Source organism: Staurois parvus, unplaced genomic scaffold, assembly GCF_062004578.1.
Source record: "Staurois parvus isolate SC_StPar_1 unplaced genomic scaffold, SC_StPar_1.0 ptg000249l, whole genome shotgun sequence".
Lineage (NCBI taxonomy): Eukaryota > Metazoa > Chordata > Amphibia > Anura > Ranidae > Staurois > Staurois parvus.
The window spans coordinates 6142693-6157660 of NW_028318045.1; the positions used below are offsets into that span (position 1 = coordinate 6142693).

Below are 14968 nucleotides of genomic sequence, written 5' to 3' on the forward strand. Positions count from 1 at the left end.
AGAAAAGGTGCATTTACCCCTCAGCTCAAATTCTTCTGCACATATGTGATATTCCCTCAGTCCTCACCATATGTGTAATATTTCCTTCAGGCCCGGTGGGTATGCATTAACCCCTCTGCATCCAATCTCCACTGATTCTAGTGCAGTAGAAATCTGATCTCCACTGTGCCATTCCATCATGCTTAACTAATCCCAAACAACTGAGCCCTGTCCAATCTCCCATGCCCACAACCTTCACTAGTTCCTGGACTTCATGGCAGAGTCCATGTTGAGAATGTGACGAAAATTTGTTGTCTACTTTTCAACCTCCACTGTCCACAATTCCACTGCCACACTGCTTCAATTTTAGTAGGCCCAATTACTGGACCCTCTGTAGAAACCTCTGTACTCTTCTCTTGAAACCCCCCCCCCACCCTTTCTCTGTCATATTCTCTGGCCTTCCTTCCTGCACATACTGCCTGCTGTCATACACGGCGAACTCTCCTTCTGCAAATAAGTATTTCACCAACCTCTCTCATTTAAGAATATACACTTTTGCTACCTTTACCTTTAAAACTGAACTACAGGCAGCTAAAAAAGGCATAAAATAATGCAGCTCTGTATGAATTAAAATGTAATTAATACTTTTATTAACACCAACACACAGCATACATCGGCATTAGTGCGGGGTTTACACACATCCGTGGCTGTTGTAGCTGTGTAAATCTGACAAGCTGACTGTCAGGTGGAAGTGATCAGGCTGATGTACACATCCGTTGTAAAGGTTCAGCACAAAATTTTAAAAAATGAAATAAAATAAATAAAAATAAACATTTTTTTAAAGCCCCCCCCCCACTGTCCCGTGTACGTGCACAAAGGTGAACACATGCGTTGGTCCGGCACGCATACGTAAACAGCAATCACACCATACGTGTGAGGTATCACCACAAGCATCAGAGCGAGAGCAATAAATATAGCACCAGCCCTCCTGTGTAAATCTAAAGTGGTAACCTGTAAAGACTTTTAAATCATCGCCTATGGAAAACTTAATATACTGTAGATTGTTGCCGTTCTACGGGCGTGCACAATTTTAAAGCATGACATGCTTGGTATCTTTTTATTCTGTTTTATTAACATTTAACTTTTATGTTTTACTGAAAAACTGGGTATTATATTGTGTTCACTAAAATTCATTCAAATGTATTTTTTCCAAATACGGCGTGACATAAAACATTTCAACCCCCATAATTTTATTCTCTAGGGCCTCCCTTTATAGGTACAGTTCAGCTTTAATTACAAGCACTGTACAGTATGTATCTGAATTTGACCCAGTATAATCCTCTTGCAGTCTCCTTTACAGAAGAGCCTATAGAGGGGAAGTTGTAAGCAGCACAATGAGCCAACCTGGTGTGCAACAATGCAAGCAGCATGTTGACAGAAGGAAAGAGTGGAGTCACAGAGAAATTAGCTCATCAGCCTGCTTCTTCCCTTTCATTGTCCAGATACAGGGTCCAGAGACTTGCAAGTAAAAATAAAAATGCAGCAGAGAAACACCAGGTCCCTTTCCTTGCTAGACAGGGCTGTTCTAGCAAATCTGTGTACATTTCAAGAGTGGACAGACAGAAATACAAATCCTTTTACAGGTAAAACAGCTTCCATATGTATTCCATTATAGTTAGCTAAAGTGGGTATAAAAAAAAATCACCCCCCCTGTAAAATAACCAAATTTTGTTGCTTTGCAGGCTGAAATGAAGACAGACACAGTTTTTGTTTTATCCACCTGCATTTAAGTGCAACTTATAATATCCAAGTGAAAGATATAACACCAACATGTCAGAAAAAAAATAAAAAACAGAATCACTAAGTTGGAAAATGACTTTTGTACCACGTGGCCTCAGGCCTATATAAGGCATACACTGTCATGGCGTCGGCGCTAGGTGGATCCCTTTGAGAACGTGCGTGCGCACGAAACACGTCAGTGAGGAGCCTACGTGCGTCTATGTTATCATCCGGAGGCCATCTTTGTAAGTGCTTTTTATCCATTGATGATTTTATGCTCCATGTGGTTGCTATCTTTTTAATAAAACATACTACACTATATGATACTGTTTCCGGCTCGGTCTATGAGCTTGACCTCTAGGAGAAATCCCTTTTCTTGGATCACCGTGGGCTGAAGATGGAGACTTGGCTACTCTACTTTTGATTGTTCATTTGGTGTATCACTGGCTTCTGGAGAGATCCCACCTTCAACCGAGTCACCGGCAGGAGGAACAAGCAGGAACACCCCTTATTGTCATTCCACTCTGGGCTTGCTACTTACTTCTGGTGAGTGCATTATGATGGAGCTGTAGTGCAGAAGTCACAGAAGTCACTACATTTTGTTGATTTGATCACATCACTATTTTTGGGACTATTACGATATTTAGAGGACTTATATATTTTAATTTGTTATACTGTCCATTTTGTTTCTTCATTGGAGTATTCACTATTCCTTATTTCTTATTTATGATGTTTCCTTTCTTTTCTACAATCACAATGGTAATCATTGATTATAACACACATTTTTATTAGGGCTGCATATTGATATTATAAGGTGTAGCTAATCACCTTCTCAATAGCACAAAAAGCCATTTGACTTTCAACGGTGCTCAGCTGTGGTCGTTTTGATTAGCTCAGCATGAAAAGAGCTTTCCAGGAGCATTTCAGTCCCTGATAGTGCAACTGAAGCAAACAATCAACTATAGTTGGCAAGGTACTGTCTAAAGATCTTTGGGATAAAGTTGTGGAAAGTCACAAGTCAGGAGATGGATACAAAAAAATTTCAAATGCTTAATCAATGCCTAGAAGCACAGTGAAGTCTATCATTAAGAAGTGGACGGTATCTGGTACAACACAGACTCTCCCTGAGTCAGGACGTCACTCCAAACTGGATGAAAAAGACAGGAGGAAATTGGTCAGAGAGGATACCAAGAGGCCTACAGCAACTCTGAAGCAGTTGCAGGAATTTATGACAAAGAGTGGTTGTTGTGTGCATGTTACAACAATATAACAAATTCTCTGCAAATGTGGCTTGTATGGGAGGTTTGCAAAAAAAAAGCCACTCCTCAAGAATGGCCACCTGCAGTCACAAATGAGGTTTGCCAAAACGCACCTTCTGAGGCCACATGAAAAGAGGTGTTATGGGCAGAATTTAACTATTTGGCCTCAACGCCAAATGATATGTCTGTTAGAAATCCAATACAGCTCACCATCCAGAGAACACCATATCTACAGTAAAGCATGGCGGTGGTAATATCCTGTTATGGGGGTGTTTTTCTGCAGCACGGACTGGAGCACTTGTCAGGATACAAGAACAAAATGGATGGAGCAAAATACCGTCAAATTCTTGAAGAAAATCTGCTGCCCTCTGCCAGAAAGTTGTCAATGGGAAGGTTTACCTTTCAACACCCAAAGCACACAGCAAAAATGATCACACAGTTGTTGAAGGAGAAAAAGGTGAATGTCCTTGCATGGCCTAGTCAGAGCTCAGACTGAAATTGAAAATCTGTGGAATGACTTGAAGACTGCAGTCCACAAACCGTCACCATCAAAATTTAACTGAACTTGAGCAGTTCTGCAAAGAACAGTGAGCAAATATTGCAAAATCTAGATGTGCAAAGTTAGTGGCGACATATCCCAATAGACTAAAGGCTGGAATTAAAGCAAAAGGTGGTTCAACAAAATACTGACACAAGGAGGTGATACTTTTTCCAACTCAGTGATTCTGTTTTTGAATTTAAATTAAATTAATTAAATTTTTTTTTCTGACATGTTGATGTTATATCTTTCACTTGGATGTTAAATGCTGCACTGAGTAAATACAGCTGGATAAAACAAAAAACTGTGCCTGGCTTCATTTCAGGCTACAAAGCAACAAAATGTGATTTTTTTTAAAGGGGGCAATTCTTTTCTATATTATTATTATACAGGATTTATATAGCGCCAACAGTTTGCGCAGCGCTTTACAATATAAGGCAGACAATAAAATTACAATACATTTCAGTACAGAAGGAATATGAGGGCCCTGCTCGTGGAGCTTACAATCTAAAGGAAGGGGGAGGTGATACAAAAGGTGATAGCTGCGGGGATGATCTGGCGGAGGTGATTCAAGTACAGTTCTTAGGTGGAGGTGGGGTAGGCTTCCCTGAAGAAGTGAGTTTTCAAAGATCGCCTAAAGGCAGACAGGGTGGGGGCTGACCGGACATGCTGTGGTAGGGAGTTCCAGAGGATGGGAGAGGCTCTGGAGAAGTCCTGGAGGCGAGCGTGGGAGGAGATGATGAGGGAGCTAGAGAGGAGGATATCATGGGAGGAGCAGAGTGGGCGATTTGGGCGGTATCTGTGGATGAGGTTGGTGATGTAGCTAGGTGCAGTGTTGTGGATGGCTTTGTAAGCTGTGGTTAGTATTTTGAATTTTATATGTTGGGTTAGTGGAAGCCAGTCGAGGGATTGGCAGAGAGGGGCAGCAGTCGTTGATTGGTTGGTAAGGTATATGAGTCTAGCAGCAGCTTTCATAATAGACTGAAGGGGGGATAGCCTGTGTAACGGTAGACCAGTGAGGAGGGAGTTGCAGTAATTGAGGCGGGATATAACCAAGGCGTGGATAAGTTGTTTTGTGGTGTCATAGGTCAGGAAGGGGCAGATTTTGGAAATGTTCTGGAGGTTGAGGCGGCAGGATTTAGCCACTGAGTGGATGTGGGGCCCAAAGGAGAGGTCAGAGTATAGGATTACGCCTAGCACCCTGACATGAGGGGAAGGACCAATGGTTGTGCTGTTGATCTTAATGGTAAGGTCGTGAGTGGGAGATCGGGGAGGAGGAAATATTACAAGCTCAGTTTTTGAAAGATTGAGTTTAAGGTAGTGATGTGACATATATGCTGATATGTCGCTTAGTAGATTTGTGATACATGAGGAGATAGAGGGGGTGAGCTGGGGAGTGGAGAGATAGATCTGGGTGTCATCAGCATAGAGGTGGTATTGGAAGCCATGGGAGGTTATCAGTTGGCCCAGGGAGGAGGTATAAAGAGAGAAAAGGAGGGGCCCAAGAACAGAACCTCGGGGTACCTCAACAGAAAGAGGTAGCGGAGCGGAGGAGGAGGAGTTGTATGTGACACTGAAAGTGCGCTGAGACAGGTAAGAGGAGAACCAGGAGAGAGCAGAGTCACGGAGGCCGATGGAGTGGAGTTTACTGAGGAGGAGAGGGTGGTCGACTGTGTCAAAGGCAGCGGAAAAGTCAAGGAGTATGACTATGGAGTAATGACCATTGGTTTTAGCAGTTATTAGGTCATTAGTGAGTTTTAGTAGGACAGTTTCTGTGGAATGTTGTGGGTGGGAGCCAGACTGTTCTATACTCACTATATGTATCCAGCTGTTTGCCTGGAGTTCAGCTTTAAAAGGGAGCAAAGAAACTATGCAAAGTGAGCCCATATCAACCAATCAGATGTCATTATACTGGTGGAAAACTTGTGAGAAATGGAATCCTACTCATTCTGTTCACCTATTACAGTTTCTTTACTGAGCACAACAGAAAAGAATTTACGCTTTCAGACTGCTAACACAAATGGAAGTTTGGCCCACTGGTCACGTTAGCTATATATTTTTAATGGCCATCTGAGACCATGTTGTCCTAGTTACCTTCAGTGTGCTGAAGAGATGAGCTGCCCTGGTCTTCAATGGCCCCAAATACCAATATCTGTTAAAGGAATCAGAGCAGACCGTGATTAACAAAGAGGGAACAATTACAGACGCCCCCACACTGTACTGCACCACACATTACCAGCAAAGTACAGAAAATAGGTTATCCATGTCAAATAGACTATTTCATGTTAAACTCCACTGCCAGTTCTTAAAACCTTACATTAAATGTATTACCAGTTTTTAAAAGAAAGTACTTTAAAAATGTTTTAACTTTTTAAAGAAACTGCATTGTTCAAAAATAGAGCTATGCAAGTCTTTTTTTCTCTCCAAGAAGATGATATTTGTTCAGGCATCGTTCACAGACAGAGATACCAACTTAAGCCGGACATGCACGGGTCAAAATTCAGCTAGTTTAGCAGGGACTGGCTGATTTTCGACCCATATATGGGCAGGGAGGTTGTACAGAATCGACCTCTGTATAACTGCCATGTCAGATTTTCCCTGCTTGATCAACGCTGCAGGCTATAGCCTTCACTGACCAGTATATTTTGACAGTGGGGAAGTCTCTCAGCCATCAGAATACAATGGTGAGGATTCCCCCCATCCACACATTCGATCCAACCATACACCGTTGTGTGGATGATTGAACGAAAAAACCTGACTCATCTACAGCTGCTTTAAAGTTGCCACAGTCATGTGTATTGTGGTACCCATGGAGTTCATAGCTGTGTTTACATATGCCTGACAAAGATCAGCCCTTGCTTCAGCCTCTTACTATGTGACTTGCTACAAAGTTACAATGTGCATTCTGATCTCTGATGTCCTATACTTTAATAGGATGTTGCTTCTGCAATACGAGTATGTCCTTTTATAGGCACCAAGTCTTTACAGGCTAAGCTGCAGACTGAACTGGAGGCCGTATCAATCAGAGGAGGTGGTGGTGACACAGCTGAATGAACTGAAGGGTCTTAAGAGAGGGGTAGGGGATTTTTAGAACAAAGGCAAGCTTGTACTTTAAATGTATTACACATATTTTTTATTTTTGAGATATAGATCCTTTAATCTAGGTCTTGAACAACTGTAGTACAATCATTTTGGTCATTTGACAACTTATCTCTGTGTATGCAGATGCATTCAGTGAACTTACTTTGTAGATTCCCCTGCTGCATCTCGATAGCTTCCCCATCGCAGGCCGGTCAGTGCAAATACAGGCTGCTCCTGTTCTCCCTGTAGAAAGAGAGTCACGTCAGAACTGACAGCGAGAGCTGTTAGCCAGGACAAGAACACTTTCCATTCCTTGCAGTGAGTGATGGTCCATGAATCCAGGCACCGCAATGATTAGTGTATTCAGTCACCGCACATTTATTTTGCCTAATGAGACGTGATTGTTTTCTCTGGACTTTTCTTACTCACCTTCCTTAAGATCAATACAACTACTATTATATATATTGAATTAGAATTAGAAGTGGGTAAAAGGCTGAGCTGGATGGATAAACACTATTATTTAACTTAATTTACTGCTACAGAGAATCTAAGTAGCCTCAAACATCTCCTTACAAGCTTTGCTTACGTTTCTCAGTATAATAGGGAATCCCATATTACACCTGCTATGCTCCCTGCTGGTAAAATCTGGTATTGCGGCATGACCATCAGTTATGGTAGATTTTTAAGAAGCTGATTATTATTATTATTATTATTATAGGTACTTCTATAGCACCATGAATTTACGCAGAGCTTTACATATATATTGTACATTCAGATCAGTCCCTAACCCTCAAGGAGTGTACAATCTAAGATCCCTAACTTACTTTCATACATACACATACAAAGGTCAATTTAGACAGGAGCCAATTAACCTACCAGCATGTCTTTGGAGTGTGGAAGGAAATCGGAGTACCCGGAAGAAACCCACGCAGGCACAGGGAGAACATGCAAACTCCAGGCAGGTGGTGCCATGGTTGGGATTCGAACCAACGACCCTAGAACTGCCAGGCGGAAGTGCTAACCATTTAGCCACTGTGCTACCCGTATTCAGTGCACCTGCTGCAGTCAATCAAATCCAATGAAAAGGAAGCAGTGGAAGGGCCCAAACTGCACTGTGTGTGTCAATGGGCACACAGAGCACGGCTCAGGATCAAGCCCTCACGTGTGCCACCATAGGAAGTGGCTTTCTATAGTGGCACATGGAGAAGAGGAGGAGACAGCAGCTCCAGCAGGGGACCTGAGAAGATGATGATTGGGGTTGCTCTGTACAAAATCTGTGAACAGAGCAGGTAAGTATGAAATGTTTGTTATTTAAAAAAAATGTTATCTTTACAATCACTTTAACTGCTTAACAAGTGTCAATCCTCAAGGGTGTGCAGCAGAGCGATCTGTCATAGATCGGGGTACAGGGCCACTGTGACTGGCCCTGGTACCATGCGGTCGCTGTGCCCAATCACAACGATCACATAACCAGAAGTAAACCAGGCAGTCATTCAGAACACCATTGTTTACTACTGTGATCTCTGTGATTGGTCACAGCAGTCCTATACCATGTTACAGCTTATGGCCAATCACAGCTATCACAGTAGTACTCAATGGCTGCAGAAATGCAGCTGAACAGTGTCCAGAATGATTGCTTATACAGCCATGATGGATGTATAAGCAATCACAGTAAAAAAAAAAAAAAAAAAAAAAAAATCCAGATCATCCCTCCTCCACCCAGCAGTAGTGTCACAATGGTGTCACTGCAATGCTCTGATGACAGTATGCAAAACTTTTAACTTGCAGTCACCAGAGCATGTGCAGTGCCACTAAGGTGACATTGTACTGCTGTTGCAGTGATCATGTATATTGGCTGGCTGCTCTGATATTACTGTATGTCAGTGATGCCAGCTGTAAATGTCACCTACCAATGCTGCCAGTCAGTGTCCCTAATTATCGCCATCACTTACAGTGTCTCTAATCACTGCCACACCAGTCACAGTTCCTGATCACTGCCAAGCTAGTCATAGTGTCACCTAAGGGCTTGTTTACATTTGTGATGCTCTCTGAAGAGCCATCCGTGTTCATATCGCTCTTCACAAAGCATTTGGCAGGCAGTGAGAAGGCATTGTATTGTCTCTTCACCACCTGCTATAACCCCTTGGACATGGCACAAGCATTCTCGCTCACTTGAGTGGGTCATGACTGGCAGGCGTACAGGGGGTGTAATTCCTGCCACAGCTGTGAAACAAAGCATTGTAGCCATGGCATGTGTACACCCCCAGCTGCTGCCTCTGCAGCTAAAGGAGGTAGCAGGTTGAGAAGCGGTAAAACAGTGATTCAATAGCAAGGTTTATTCCCCCCCCCCCCAAGCTGACATGTAAATAAGCCCTAGTAGTGGAGTCATTAACACAGTTATCCATTCGTACAGAGGTGATCATTACAGTACATTGGTTTTGACATAATTTGTTGATTTTGTGATACTCAAGATACAATGTCCAGTATATAAACGTATATAAACGTGCTGCGCGCTCCTGACGTGTTCACAGGCAGGGGGCACGTGGTGGTGCTGTGATTCGGTACAGCACCGATCACTCAGCAGATTCAGGCCAATGATGTTTGGCCTGGACCTGCTGATTGGCTGTACCCAATCAGAGATCAGCCTGTGTTTACATTACACAGGCAATGATGCGATCTTCTCTCCCTGGAGCACATTCTGTTCCAAAGAGAGAAGAAAGCAAATCCATGTGAGTTAAAGCAACACACACACACTAAAAGCACAGCTAGGTCACATTTAACCCCTTGATTGCCCCCCCCAGTTAACCCCTTCACTGCCCTGTCACCAGTGTCATTAGTACAGCGTACAGATGTTTTTTTTTTTTTTTTTACTGATCACTGTTATAGTGTCACAAGCGACTTCAGATAATATTAGCATCAATTAGTGTCCCTCCCAGATAACTTCAGATTACCCGCTACTACATCAGTCATCACATTTAACCCTTTGATTACCAGGAACGTGCTCACATACACAGAAAACCTCCATTGCTAGTATCTGTATCTGAACGGATCAATATGTTTGATCAGATTAGAACTATACCAGCGTTTACAATAGTATAGTGTACCCAAAAACGCAGCGTTGGCAGGAGCAGTCCCGACACCTGCCAGCACCTGCGTTTAGCCCCTAATCTTAATCCCCTCCCCCTTCTCCCCCAGCAAGTGCAGTGTCAGTAGAGCACTGTCACTTGATACACTGCACACAAAACTGCATAGTTAGCAATGTCAGGCCTGATCTCTGCTAGCACTAGATGTCAGATGAGAGTGAAGGAGAAGCCTCACTGACAGAATCAGGCTCAGAATATGAACCTGTAAAGAGCATCAGCAATAACAAACAAAACAGAGGGTGCACTGGCCTAGTGCATTATCCTTAAAATATGGCTTTATTGTGTAGAAAGGTAAGTAATATACTCACAAAATCAGCTAAAAGTACAAGCTCATTGCATGGAAACAGCTCCCCCATCATAGTGTAACAGGACAATGGAATCTCCACCTCTGATGCGTTTCGAGGACTTAGCCTCTTCCTTAGAGCCAACTGCTCTGCTTGAGATTCCATCATCCTGTTACGCTATGATGCACTGTGGATTGAACGGTGCTGTTTCCGTGCGAAGAGCTTGTACTTTTAGCTGATTTTGTGACTATAATACTTACCTTTTCTACACAATAAAGCCATATTTTAAGGATAATGCACAAGGCCAGTGAACCCCGTTTTGTTTGTTATTGCAGTATCTCTAGACTTCCCCAGTCTCATGAGGGCAGCAAGGCGAGAGCATCCTATGAAAGCCAGAAAACAATTACAGCCTACTGACATTTTTTCGGGCCCACTTCCCGTGCGCAGGAGTATTAAAGTTTTCTAGTTGTTTGCACAGAGCAGCAGCATCCTGACAGATAGCTTACATGATGGAGTAGAGGTCCCTGCTAAGGTCAGGCATACCAGACTCCGTTCCCAGGTTGCGGAGGTGTTACAATTGCATGACGATTCTCATATGCAGCAGAGTGCCAGTACTAGAGCCGATCTACCTTGGTCTTTTACATAGCAGCACTGTAGTATCACTTGGTGACGTGGCGGGTCTCATAAGTGCAGTACAAGCTGGTGTGGTGGCTAGCACAAGTGGTGTCCCGCAGCCAACACAAATTCAAACCCAGGCCCATAGAGCCCATAGTGTCCTTCCAGATGTGCTTGCAAATCCTGATTGGCAGCGCACGAATTCTGCAGCATCTGTACTTCCCCCATTCACTGCCCAACCCAGAATTCAGGTGGAAACAGCAAATGTAACTACTCCCCTTGATTTTTTGGAGCTCCTTTTCATGGAAGATTTGTATGGATGGATTGTGGATCAAAGCAATTTATACGCTATATATCACCGCCAACCCAAATTCAAACCTTTCCAGACCACTTACATGGAAACCTATTACGGTTTCTCAATTTAAAGTTTTTTTGGGCCTAACCCTCAACATGGGCATTACTAAAAAAAAAAAAAAAAAATTAATTGCAGTCCACAGACCCAATTTATCACATGCCCGTGTTCTCTGCTGCCGTGGCCAGGCATAGATATGAGAATATAATGAGATTTATGAATTTCAGTGATAACACACTCTGTCGTCCTCGGGGTGACCTTGAATATGTCTGGCTCCACAAATTTAGCCCCTCGTAAATAACCTTAACCAGAAGTTTGTAAAACATCTGCGTTGATGAGTGCCTCATTAATTTTTCTGTTCGCCTTGCATTGAAACAATTTCTCCCCAGCAAGCGTGCCAAATATAGGGTCAAAATGTATAAGACCTGTGAAAGGGCAACAGGCTATACAAGTAAATTTTGGATTTATGATGGAAAAAATTGTCACGTTGAGCCCCCAGATGCCCAGATTACATGGGGAGCAGTGGCAAGATAGTTTGGGACTTGGTACTACCCTTTTTCCATATGGGGTACCACTTATACGTGGACAATTTTTATACAAGCGTGCCACAATTTAGACATTTGTACAATCTTGAAATTGCGCATGTGGCACCGTACGACCTAATCGCCGGGGCTTCCCACAACGGCTTGTAATTACCTATCAATGAAAGGGGGAGAAAGACTGCTTGAAAAATGATGAATTGTTCACAGTGAAGTGGAAGGACAAAACAGGATGTTTTGCCCTGTCTTCCATTCACGCAGACACGACCATCCAAATTTCCAAGGCTGTTGGTGTTGTTGAGAAGCCCCTCTGTGTCCATAACTATAACCTTAACATGGGAGGGGTGCACGTCAATGACCAGATGATGAAGCCATACTTAGTTTCCCATAAAGCCAGACGCTGGTACAAAAGAAAGTGTCTGTATATTTATTTCAATTGGCTCTGTACAACGCTTTTGTGCTTTCCAAAGCAACTGGATGAAGTGGATCCTTTCTAAAACTCCAAGAACAGATCATCACGGCCCTTTTATATCCAGAAAGTGCTGTGGCCCAAACCCCCAACCCAGATGCAGCGAGCCAGCTGCATGAGAGGCATTTTCCTGATGCCATTCCTGGTACCCCAAAAAAGATGTTGCGTCTGTAGCAGACACGGAATTAGGTGTGACACCCACTTTTTTTGTCCTTCCTGTCCTGGCCAACCTGGTCTTTGCCTCAAGAACTGTTTCTGTTGCTACCACACACTAGTGGAGTATTAATATAGGGTACAGCATGGCACAGTTTAGGGCACATATATACACAGGGTCTCAAAAGAAGTTAGGTAGTCAAGAACCTGGCTATCGCATTTTAAGAGACCCTAAGATCTGGAGGTTACAGTTTAAAAAAAAAAGTTAAAAGTTAAATTAAATAAATAAAAAAGGGAAAAAAAATTAGTTGTTGTTTTATTGAGTTTCTGTTTTATTGTTACTGTTTTATTAACCATTGTGTTTTTCTTTGGTGCTGCAGCTGAATGGCATTCCTGCAATCTGTTATTCTGACAGCAAAAGGGTCTTGCTCTCAGAATATATGTCAGTGTGTGCAGCACTATTGGATGAGCGTTTTCATTCGCAGTTAAAAAAAAGAACATATATGCCCAAGCATGGGGACCTGGGGTGGCTCGCTCTTAGGTTCAGCATATATATTTTATAATATTTTTTGGCACAGATTTCAATAAAAAAGCTGTTTTATTGAGTTATTGTTTTACTGTTCCTGTTTTGTTAACCATTGCTATTTTCTTTGCAGGAATGTCATTCAGCTGTAGCACCAATCTGTTTATTCTGACAGCAACAAGGTCTTGCTCTCAGAATAGACATTAGTGTGTGCAGCACTGCTGGATGAGATTTTTCATCCACAGTTAAAAAAGAACATATATGCTCAAGCATGGGGGCCTGGGGTGGTCAGCTCCCTATGCTTCGGCATATATTTTTTTAAAAAATTTTTGGCAAAGATATCTTCATCCACATTGATTGATGTGAATAGAGGAATCTGTTAGGCTCTTTTTTTTTTTGGCTCAGCCCATGCCTACCTAATGTGATTATATTTACATTTTTCAAGTTTCTTTGCTCACTTACTTTTATTTGTAGCACATCAAGAGGAATAGTCTCTCCGCTCAGAATAGCAAGGGTGGCTTTCGAGATGTTTCTGAAAGAAAAAGGTATAAAAAGAGTAGGCAAGCAGGAAGGATCTGCATATGTAAACAAATTTTCACATGTTAGCAAAATGGCAAAGTGGACATTGAGCCTATATAAAGTGCTAACAACTGGAAGAGAGGCAAATTATCCAGAGATAAATCCCAATATACCGTCATTGATGGTAAAATTCCTTATAAAGAATCTTTTACAAAGCAAAATACCTGCCTCAGTTGGAAGCTGTCAAACTGCAAGGGAGGCAAACTAATTTCTGAGCAGAAGGGTCGCTCTTAAAACTGGTATACAGGCCAGGCAGACAAACCTCTCCAAATTGAGTTCAGCTTCTTCCAGCAAAGGGTTTTGTTATTGCTACAGCATACAAAGAAATTTTAGATAAATGTGCATTTCCAACCTTGTGGTGACAGTCGGGGGAAGTCCCTTTTCTGTTTCAGCATAACCACGCCTCTGTAAACAAAGCCAGCATCATGAAGACAGTGACCTGTTTGGCGTGAAGAAACTTGAATGGACTGCATAGCCCATGCGCAGAGATGTAAAATTTCTAGAAATGTTGAAGCCATGAGGGAAAAAAAAATTTCCCCCTTTTTCTCCTTGAAAAGATAGGACATTTTTGGAAAAATTGAAAATAAAAATTCAGTGTGAAGTAGTTTTACAAATTGAAATTAATTTTGTTACACTGGGAATGTGAAATGCAGTGTGTACAAAAGTATTATGCTTGAAAAAAAAGTATAGTTAATTCAGTAAATATACTAAACTTCCTTTTAAAATTTTTACTTTTTATTACAAAAGGAATAAAAAGGGTTTTATATGTTAGGAACATTTCAACTATACTATGAGAACAGGTAACCACCCCCCTTTCCCTGTTAATAATTAAAAAAATGAAAAAAAAGGAGGGACAACTTCATATTAATGCCTACGGATTTTAAACAGGACATCCGACGAGTCCCTATATATGTGTGATGGTCAGATGTTGCCGTGTTCATGTGGCTCCTGATCAGCATACAAAATTTCTTCATTAGACCTAAGGAAGCCACATAGATCATTTCAAAACATCTTTAACATTACAGAACAAGTCCAGTTGAATGTGACAGACTACAATTAGCCAAAACCTATAATCTCAGTTTCAGTTTCTGAAGCTGCATGGTCAGCCAATTAGCAGATTTTCCTAATTTTCTAAAGCAGAAACCCAGAATTATTTGGTGTCGGTATCTGTGACTGCCAAGCTTCAAGATCATTAAGAGGCAATTTAAAGCAATTTACTGATATAGGGGGCCCTAAAATCGGTACCTGTCCTCATCAAAGGGCCACATATTCAATAAATATAATGGTGCAGAAAGCTACCATGGACTGCAGACACACAACAGGATATGGACTACGGACTTGCAATTGGACTAGTAAGAAACTGCAAATATATTATAGTAGATACAGTAACTGCAATTACAGGTGTAGTGCCTACCCCCCAAAGGAGTTTCTAATGTATCTGTCCTCTGAATCCGGAGATAAACCCTTGGCAATGCCACACCTTCTGACACACCAATGTGGAAAGAGGAGGATTTTTTTGGGATACACACCCTTTAAGGCTACAATAAAAAAACAGCAAAGGCAACAAACAGGTACAAAGTAGAACAAATTTGCACAATAATGATAGGACCAAGTGTCTCTGCACGTCAACACTGGATGTAGTGAGGTCCTTAAGGGGCAGTAGTAGAAGCTAACA

The 14968-nt window shown here is 42.1% G+C and overlaps 2 protein-coding genes across 3 annotated transcripts in view; one reads left to right on the forward strand and one right to left on the reverse strand.

Moving 5' to 3' along the window:
• The window catches only part of DENND11 (DENN domain containing 11), a 167300-nt gene that overhangs the window by 84662 nt on the left and 67670 nt on the right, over nt 1–14968 (forward strand). The window lies entirely within an intron of this gene.
• Nucleotides 1–14968, reverse strand: part of AGK (acylglycerol kinase) — a 131705-nt gene that overhangs the window by 22809 nt on the left and 93928 nt on the right. The window contains exons 9-11 of the mRNA XM_089680701.1: nt 13177–13246; nt 6800–6879; nt 5650–5707 (exon numbers count right to left, since the gene is read on the reverse strand). Of these exons, the coding sequence (XP_089536827.1) occupies nt 5650–5707; nt 6800–6879; nt 13177–13246 (208 nt within the window). The remainder of the gene's footprint in view (nt 1–5649; nt 5708–6799; nt 6880–13176; nt 13247–14968) is intronic.